The 10377-nt window shown below is 43.5% G+C and overlaps 1 protein-coding gene across 1 annotated transcript; it reads right to left on the reverse strand.

The window, feature by feature from the left end:
- Positions 1-1757: 1757 nt before the first annotated feature.
- On the reverse strand, positions 1758-6763 carry PCYB_125450 (hypothetical protein; the record flags this gene model as incomplete). Its single annotated transcript, XM_004223878.1, has 2 exons — positions 1758-5451; positions 5487-6763. The coding sequence occupies 2 exons, from the start codon at positions 6761-6763 to the stop codon at positions 1758-1760; spliced, it is 4971 nt and encodes a 1656-aa protein (XP_004223926.1).
- Positions 6764-10377: the final 3614 nt, after the last annotated feature.

The following is a 10377-nucleotide window of genomic DNA, read 5'->3' on the forward strand; positions in this document are numbered from 1 at the left end:
CAGAAAGAAAGAATGAAAAAAGGAAGGAAAGAAAAAAGGAAAAAAAGAAAGAGCGTAAATTCCTTCATCTAAAGTGAACAAATCATTCCATTTAACGTTAGTTACACCCAAAAAAAATTGCACGAATTTTTCTGTTCGTTACACAGATTGTGATGTCAAAAGGAAGAAGAAAGTCAAGGCTGAAAAATACAACTTTGGTGAAGCAAAAAGGGGCTCTTCAGAATTTGCCTCCGCGAATCAGTAGTCGTAGTGGCAAAAAGCAAAAAGCAAAAAAAACAAAATGTACATATATGTGCAACATGTGTACAGCGGCTGGGTAAATACATATATGTATATTTATGTGTACTAGGTGTGCCGCCCCTATGAGGGTGAATTTATTTCACTGCGCCCCTACGGGGGAAACACCCTTCTGCCTATGTGTACGTTGCGTTACATTGCTGCATTGTGTTGTACTGTACTGTACCGTACTGTTCTGTTCTGTTTTGTTCTGATCTGTTCTGTTATGATCTGCTCTGTTCTGCTATGTTCTGTGCTTTTTTGCGCATGCCAACTCGGTGGGCGAACATGTGGCCTAAACGGAAGGGAATCATATTTCGATAAAAGGAAGTTCCACTACGCTGCAACTTTTTGTGCGTTTTTTTTTTTTTCTGAACAAATCAGGTAAATTTAAAAAAAAAAAAAAAATTGGCACACTTTTCTTATGAACATGTCATAATTAAATGAAAAACCAAAGTTGGCTAAAATGGCTATACAGTTCGTTTTGCTTAAAAATACAGGGTGTTTTTTTAAACGTTTTTTGGGCACACGTTGGGGGAAATGAATGCGGAGAAGAGGGGGAAAACATGTTTTATTTTCCTCGCAGCATTAGAAGGTACGTGTGGTACGCTCCCCCCACACGCACAAGCACATGTGCGAATACGCATATGCAGCAAACTGTCGCGGGAACATGTGAGTACGCGAGCCAACAATGCGGAACTATCTCGCCGTGTGGACGGGGGGGCTGAAATCAGGAAAAAAAAACCATGCCAATTGGTTATACTCTCAAAATGTACAAACATTTTTTGTTTTAATTTTAAAAAAATTAATAAAACTGCATATCGAATTGGAAAGAAGCGTGATGCACATGGCGCATTTGTGCTCATTCGTTGGTCCCTTTAATATTACCATTGATATTAGCACTGTTGTTGGTTTATTCTTTTCTGCTATTCGAGGCATCGATCACGCGTGTCCCTCCTGCGTGTAATCAGTGATAAATATCTACGGGTGCAACAAATTCGTCACTGCTGAAAGGAAGGGGAGGGAGAAATAGCAACGCAAATGAATACATGCACGTGCAAATGCTCATAAGATGGACACTTATTTATTCCCCTTGTCCACTCCCCCCCTCCCCCTTTTTTTTTTTCGCAGCATTCTATTGAGTGTAAATGTTCCGTCATTCACTACATTCACCATTTGCGCTTTTTATTTTTCCAGCTTTCTCCCCCTGCGTACGTAATTTTCCTGCATATTTTTCGGTGAAGCTGTGGTGAAAAGTGGTACTCAAATCAGTCTCTTCCGAGCTCTACTCCCGCGCACAAACTAGTCACTAATGTTGAAACCTTGGCATGTTACATGGTCATCAATGGGTATACGCACCATGCGTTGAGTTCGACTCTTTTATGGGCCCTTTTCACGGGACTATAGTCACTCCATCTTACGAGCACAAACAGGTGCTAACATATGTGTGTACATGTGTATGGGCCTACCCTGCGCGCACTTCACTCCGGTGTTGCTTTCTGCTGGTCGTCGGCCATCCGTTTGGCCCTGGTGTAGATGCTCTTCCCCTGCCTCTGTAGGTCCCTCAATTTGCGGCTGGCTATTTTAAACAATGCGCTTTCGAACTTGCTGCGGTCTATGCTACCTCGTACCTTTTGGCACCTCTTCACTTTTTCTTTATTTTCCTTTTCTGCTTTTCCAGCTAGCTGATTATTTCTCCCTTTGTCATTTTTCCTTTTGCACTTTTCGTTGCACTTTGTTTGGTTCCTATTTTTTTCATTTGCGAATCCTTTGCCTTGCCAGCTCATGGACGCCGTCGTCGAGGTCATGGATACTTCGTGGTTTTCAAAATTGTAAAAGTGGACGCTGCTTCTGTTGCTTCTGCTAGTGGCGGTGTGCCCCTTGTTGGTGAGGCAATTGTTCGTACTACCGCTTCCAGTACCGCTTCCAGTACCGCTTCCATTGCCGCTTCCAACACCGCTTCCAACACCGCTTCCAACACCGCTTCCACTGCTGCTGTTGGCATGGTGGGTAACCTCGGACGGGTTGGCTTGCGTGGGGGCCGCTCTTCTATTCTGCGTTCTGCCCCCATTGGTGCCCACCCCGATGTGCAATTCCGCAAGTTCGTTCCTATGCAGAGCACTAAACTGGAGACTACCCCCGAGGTTGGTTCTGCTAGCGGCAAGACTATCCTTCTCTAAGTTGTTCGTCTCTAGCTTTGTCCTGTCCGTCTGTAGCTTTGTCCTGTCCGTTTCTCTCTTTGTCCTGTCCGCCTCGAGCTTTGTCCTGTCCGTCTGTAGCTTTGTCCTGTCCTGAAAAATTTCACTGTTATCTAACCACCCCTGATTTTTAAAGTACCTATTACAGTCATGGAACAAAATTTGGGTATCTAAAATCACATCCAGGGGGGTCATTTTATTTTCGATTTTTTTTAGCACATAACAGCACTGACAAAGCATCAACTTTTGAAGTTCTTCTCGATTCAGATTTTCTAATAAGTATTTGAACAGGTAGAAATGGCTTCCATTATTTTTCTTCTTGTAAGCATTCATGCTGTGATGACCATCATAAGTATAACTGCGCAATAGCCGGGTGCTGTAATCACTGCACGGTAGTTTTGGTTTATCCCATTTTTTCGTGACATCTTCATCTGTTCTATTTAAAATATTGCTTGTCCTTTTTTTTAAAAATTCTCTCCTGTGAAAATTGCAAAAGTGATCATACGTTAGATTCTTATTTGGACCTCTATGTTCTGTGATGAAATTATACGATATGTTAATTAGGTCCTCTTCTAGGGTTGCATGTCTGTGATTGTGTGTACCATTATCATTGCTCTCCTCGTTCTTGTCAAGCTCATTATTTGCTCTACCCCCCCTAGGGCTGCTCTTCTTCTTTGCCACTCCCCTGGAATTGTTGTACATGTTATACGGTATGATATAATTCTTTAGTTTCAAGTAGTTGTAGTATCTGCACAGAATTTTTTTAATTTCTCCATTTTGTGCGTCGGCACCATGTTTGTCGTTAACGCGGAGGGGGTTGCTCCCTTCCATGTGTTCCGCTTTGTGTTCCGTCCTGTGCTCCGTCTTGTAATCCGATTTCTGATCCGCTTTCTGATCCGCTTTATAACCCATCTTCTGATCCGTCCTCTGGTCCTCCTTCGGCGCGCTGCTGCACACCTGCCTTTTATTGCAGTTTGCGGAGAAGTCCTCACCGCCGCTGTAGCCTCCGCCGTAAACTCCGCCGTAACCGCCGCTGTAACCTCCGCCGTAACCTCCGCTGTAACCGCCGCTGTAACCGCCGCACCCGCCGCTGCTTCCGAGGGGGCGGTTGGAGAGCTCCCCCCCTTCATTTGAACAATTGGAGGCGCTGTTTTTTTCCTTTTCTTCATTGTTAGCCTTCTCATTTATGGTCTTCACAAAATGGAAATTCGCAAAGTCCCTTTTATCTTTGCCGTAATGATTGTTCATATGGTTGGAAGGAGTTCCTTCGTTCGTCTTGCCCTTATTCTGTTCCTCCTTGGTAAGAGCGCGGTTTCCCCCATCTGCCGTCTTCGCGCTATTCACAGCACATTGTCTTATGTACGCATAACAGTAAAGGTTCAGTAGATAATCCTGAACGTTCTTTTTTTTCTTGTTTAAATTGTTCAGGTAATTTTTCAAAGATTCGTAGTTGCCTTTGAAGCTCTTGGTGAGGTCTCCTATGTGTGCGATGTCTTGATAGATGCCTGCCTTGGTCTCCGCGATATTGGCGGTAGCTTGCTCCCCGTTGTGTATCCCACGTTGCTGCCCATCCTCAGCAAACCTGCCGTCCTTACAAAAAGGACTATCACTTTGGCTGCCACTTTGGATGCCACTTTGGATGCCCTTTTGGATGCCACTTGGGTTGCCAATTTGGTCCCCATTTTGGCTGTCCCCGTCTTCCCCCCTGTGCTGGTTCAAAATGTGCAAAACGCAATACGTGCATTTTTCCAATTCTTTCTTATCTACATGGGGAGGCTTGGAAGCATGCTGAAGGAGAAGCTCCTGGTATTTCCTAATAAGAGCAGAGGACTCATCATCATAAGTGTGGTTAAAGTTAAAGGGTAAATTAGGGGTTAACTTTTCCGTTTCTATGGGATCATCTTTATTCGCTTCGTTCGTTTCCACAGTGACTGCTTTGCAAGGATTTCCTTTTTCCTGTGTGGCAAGGTCATGATTGTAGCCACTTCCAAAATGGCTAGATGGTTCATTCTTAAAGCTGCTCAATTCGGTTAACTCGTTCTGTACTTGTGCATTCCTATTCACCATGTTGCATATCTCCTTTTCTGCATTGGTAGATATGGTAGGACAATTAGCGAAAAGGTTTTTCCCATAGTTTGAGAGGTCTCTGTTTTGGGGAGCTCTTTGTTGATCACCTTTTGCCTTATTCAGGCTAACCTGAGTTATGGCGTCTCTTTTGCTTGGCTTCTTCGACTTCTCGAATTCGATTTCGTTTTCGATTTCAGCGGTGTAGTGGCGGTCATATGGAGCTGTCCGCACATTGGAGTTGCTTCCATGGTGGTGCCTGTCCTCATCATACTGCCCCCCCGGCACACTCTGCACATCCTCCTCAGCGTGGCGATTATCAGCATGGCGATTATGAGCATGGCGATTATCAGTACGACGATTGTCAGCACGACGATTATCAACACGACGATTATCAGCACGACGATTATCAACACGACGATTATCAACACGACGATTATCAGCATGACGGTTATAACCATCGGCGTTATCTTCATCATCCTCGTTGGCCACACGCTGGTCTTCCTCTTTCCTTCCATACGTGACTCCCCTTTTGGAACACGCGCGAGAGCATACAGGCAATAATCCCCCCTTATCCTGTTTTCCATTCCTATCCTCTGCTGGAATTTTATTAGGCTCATTTTTATTTCCGTTCATGTATTGCTTATTAACGCACTTAATAAAATTTGTCAAAACGTTTCTGTCTATTATGTCTTTTATGTTGTGCGTCCGTTTGGTTGGAACACTGAAGTTTTTTTTTTTCGGGGGTTCTCCTTTTTTGTTGGTGCTGCTCTCCTCTGCGCGAGGTTGCGTTCCGTTTAGGTTAACCCTGTCAATGATGTCTTCGACGTGATCGTAGGGGGGGTTTCCGGGGATGCCTCGGCTGTCTCGGTTGTCCGGATTGTCCCGGTTATCTACGTAGTCTCCGTCGTCTCTGTTGCCTTGACCGCCTTGAATACCTGTACCGACTTGAATACCTGTACCGCCTTGAACACCTGTACCGACTTGAATACCTGTACCGCCTTGAATACCTGTACTGCCTTCAGTACCTGCACCGCCTTGGTTGTCACCGCTTCCTCCGTTGCCCCTTCTTCTTCCTCGGCTCCCCCCCCGCCGACACTGCAGCTGCTGCTACTGCGGGGGCCCTTCTTCACACCACCTGCGCTCTCCTTGCACGTCTGCTCGCCATTTCTTCTGAGTGGCCTTTCCAAATAAACGTCTCGTTTTATTCTTTTCCTTACGTGCGGAACGCTTCCAATATTATTGCCATCACTCCCACTGCTGGGAGTGCGCCTGCTTCGATTCTTCCCCCTTTGCCTGCACTTCCTTTCGCTCCTTTTTTCGTTACCCATGAGACCCGAATTCTGTTTATCCACAGGGGTAGTATTAGTCCCCTTCGCAGTGGCATGCCTAAGTTGGTAGCAACCAACTGAGGATACAATTTGGAGATCCTTTTCAGCCATCTCGGGAGTCCCCCCCTGACTTGGGGTAAAATTTTGGTTGTACAGCTGATGGGTCTCATTTTGTACCTCTCCTGTGCCTATTTCTCCTTTACCTGCACATTTTTCATTCTTTACGAGTTCTTTTGCTTCATTGCCTGCACAGTTGGGCAGATCCGTATCTGTGGTTTCTGCATTTTCTTTACCCCTGTTTAGATTTTCCTTTTTAATTTGATTGGACTCGAGATCGTCTCTTTTGGCAAGGGCTTCGTTAAGATACTCTGCATTTCTGAGGAACAACTGCAGATCGACGCGTAGTCGTCTCATATTTTTAAACGTTCCATGATTTGTGTCAGCTCCTTCTACATACGTGTTTCTTTTTTCTACATCTACACAGGGTTGATTTATTTTGTTGCTTTCCTTTCCATTTGGCTGATTCTTCTGTTTAACTCGTTTTGCATTACACGTTCTTGTTTTACCAAGCATAGTTTTCCCTTTACATTGCTTGCTTTTGCTATCCTTACTAGTCTCTTTTATTTTTTCTTCTGTAGGTGCCATGTAGTTTAGTGTATGTACGTTGCTACCATTGGTGTAATTTTTTCTTGTACAACTTTGAACCAGTTTCACCTTTCTGTTCATGTTAATTTTGATTTCCCCCTTCACTGTTTCGTAGTTAATGGAGTTCGTACGTGACATATTTTTTATCCTCCTAATGACTTTCCTTTCTTTGCATGTGCGTTCGTCGGGGGGTTCCTTTCCGCTTTTACGTGGGTTAAGCAATTCGACACTCTGGTTTTGTTCTATCATTTTTTTTGGTGAATCGGCTAGGGAGGCAAACTGCTGGATAAGACCGCTATTCGGGCGAATCCCCTATCGGTTGGGCCGCACACACGCATGCACTTGCGCGCTCGGGAGGCTGCCTGCTCAGTCTCCACGTGGTAGTCAGTAGGTGACACTCTACAATCGGTTGACCCGCTCAGATGTGACCACCTGGGCTAGCCAGCTTTCACTCCAAAAGGACCCTTTTGCGGATGCACTCAAAAGGAACCTTCACACCCCCCCCCCTCGCGTCGATGAAACTTCTTAAAAATTAAAATCAGCGAATTCGAAAATGGAGAGTAGGAAAGGCTTTCACAAGGAACACCTCCCTCGTTTAGGGACAACATAGACAAAACTGTTACACAAAAGTGCATGCACAGGAGGAGGATGAAGTTTTCACCAAAAGGAAAGCAATTAACACGGGGGACGTAAATAAACTTAACTAAGATATAATACAAATGAAAGAGGTGGCGTCCACCCGGACACGGACGGAAGAACTCAATTTGGAACAACTTCACGCGGGGTCGCTCGGTATCACGCGGGGTCGCTCAATATCACGCAGGATGACACGTTATCTCGCGGGAGGGGGGCACAAAACAGTGCATATACACACGAATGTTGAAGGGGTCTTTCCACTCTGCCAAACGAATAATATTACACAGCTCAAGACTCTCCAAGCAGAAATATGATCAAAAAAAGGGGAGAAGTGAGTACATGTATTATTAATTACTTGTATTAGCACAAGGGGACATGATATAATTACTTGTGAGTAGCTTAAATCTACCCAATTTTTCTCACAGGACGGAGTTTTTATTTTTTCAATAATCTGTTTTTCCGCATGTACAAAGGAAAAGGGGGGAAAGGGAGAAAATCTTCGGGGGGGGAGGGGTGAGGATTTCTGCCCTTCTGTAATAACCACACTTGGGTGAAATGGCAGATTATATCCCGAGGATACGTAATGTGAAAATTCAGCTACATACGTGGTGATGAATTAGCGCGGGGGGCTTCACTCAGGGAGGAAGAAGCACATGCAAATGCAGGCGCGCCAAGGGATGCATTTACATATGCGGAAGTGCAAGCGATTGGAATGACGACGTCGTGCGTGTCATCGTATTCCTTGGCTTAAACGATCAAGGAGAGGGTCACGTATCACCCACCGCTTAGCATTCGGGAGTCAACGTAGGTGAAAAAGGGAAAAAAAAAATTAATACAGTCTATGCAATATTTCTGCTAAAACACACGCCTCATGACAATGTGTCATTCGCACAGGAAATAAAATAAAATGCATAGCGTGAGGGGAAAAAATCAAAGAACGTGCAACTTGTGTTGTGAAACAGTTCGACATGGTTGCAATGGAAGAAATGGGAGTTACTTAATTGGTGTTGTGATATTATTACAGGTAATGTTGTAAAGCAAATCGCATTTATTTGTTTATGTATTTATTTATTTATTTTTTTTTTTTTATTTATTTATTTTTTTTTTTTTATTTATTTTTTTTTTGCTGTGTCACTGTGGCGGAAATGGCTTGGCAAAGTGGGTGGCAGCCGCTTGGCAATCTGCATGCAAAGCCAAACCGCGTGGTAGGCAGCTCCCAACTCGCGCGGTAGGCAGCTCCCAACTCGCGTAGTACGTAGCTCCCAAGCAGGTGATAAAAAAGTTACAGTGAGTAGTAGCTCTCGCGGGGGGGTGAAAAGGCACATGTGAATGGTTGCTCTCTTTGTGAGTGCAGTTGTGTTGGGTGGGGGAGGGGCTAAAGTTGGTAAATAAATTGAAAAAATTGGAAAAGGTGAAAAAGGGGGGGAAGTGCGAAAAAGGGGGACAGGTCAGAAAAATGCGAAAAAACGAAAACGCGAAAACGCGAGAGAAAATACGAAAAGTCAGCAAAACGGGGTGCAATACGTCAGGTGCAATTTTTCTCCCCGCAAGTCGCGTGGAAGTGCCACTTTGAGTTTTGACCCAGGACACACCTATAGACACATGTGGCGCGAAGGTATGTTGCGCCCCCCGAAATTGCTATGCATGGATGAACTGCGCATGCACGTGATGAGACGAGTGTTAAGCCCTTGCGGAGCAAAGGGGGGAAAGCAAAGGGTACACGAGGCCTACACGGAGGAGGTGGCAGGCTAGCGGACGATTCGCAGTTGATTAGCGGTTGGTTATCGGATGAGCGGGTGAAGAATAAACGAGTGAACAATAGCTGCGGAAAAAGCAAGCACGCCAGTAACTTCCAACATAGCCCCCCAAAAAAAAATGAAGCCTTTCGCCCGTACAAAATGTAAAGGATTCACTTTGCGGGGTTCCTTTCCATATCCAGTGGTCCACTCTTCCGTTGCGCCTTTTTATTTTTTTTCTGTTCACTTTCCATTCGTATTGCTCTGCATGCGACAGACCCGTATGCTATCCCGTGCGCTATCGCACGCGGTATCCCGCGTCGTTCAATTGGTAGCACGTGCTAATGGCTGCACTGTTAAAAGGCCAAATAAACGGGTGAAAGGAATAAAAAAAAAAAAAAAAAATTAGCGTATTCCTTTTTCAGATATGAAGTGTGAAAAGTATTTCGTGCCCCCCAGGAGGTCACCCCTTGACGTGAATTTTTCACACCTCATTTTTGGTTCACCATCCGTGCAACAGGAAGGATGGTGAAAGGCGAAAAAAAAAAAAGGGGTGTAACATCTTATGCCTCTTTCTTTTAGCGCCAGTTAAATTTTTTTTTTCATCATCTTTAATGTGGTTACAACTGCTGTTGTGGTTGCACATTTTGTTACGAATGGAGCACATGGCTTGAACTCCGTCGCTATTGCCCCCTTCCCCCCCTTCACTGTTTTTTTTTTTTTTTTTTTTTTTTTTTTTTTGCATGCACGAATGGCCACTAAAGTGGCGCATTTTTTATTTCCATCCTGCGATTATTCCGCACAGAAAAAGTAAAGAAGAAGAAGAAGAAGAAGAAGAAGAAGAAGAAGAAAAAAAAAAAAAAACGTGACCCTTGTGATGTGTTCAAAGATAATCATAAAAATTACCAAGATGAAGCTTATAAATTATGCCTCAGACTTGGACCAAGTTTACAATTTTTACACAAAGTAGCTGATGGTAGAACTCGTAGATATAGTTGCATACACTACAAGTATTGGATGAGCTATAAACTATTACAAATGTTTAAAAAAAATTCCGAAAATAAAATTGACAAATCTGTACTTAAACAATTTTCGGGATATACAGGATATTTTTGTTAAAAAGAATAATGATCATGGATGTAAATATGATTATGAAAATATAAATTTGAATTCTTTAAAAGAAATGAATGAAAGAAAATTTTAGTCATGATTATTTTTTGTAATTATAATACTGTTAAAGAAAATATAAGTTGTGAATCCAGTAAAAAGGAAATGTATAAGCAATACCTAGATTACATTATTACCCTATATGAGAAATACAAAAAAGGATGTTCTGATTATTTTATTTATTGGACAAGCAATTGTCCAATATATTTTAAACGCGGAAGTGAGTACAATCCAAAAAAATTATGCGCAAAATTAAACTGCCTAAGCTTAAATAACTGTGATGCCCAAAGTATTGAGGGAAATGAGGATTCTATAAAAATCTAC

Source organism: Plasmodium cynomolgi, chromosome 12 (genome assembly GCF_000321355.1).
Source record: "Plasmodium cynomolgi strain B DNA, chromosome 12, whole genome shotgun sequence".
In the NCBI taxonomy this organism is placed as follows: domain Eukaryota; phylum Apicomplexa; class Aconoidasida; order Haemosporida; family Plasmodiidae; genus Plasmodium; species Plasmodium cynomolgi.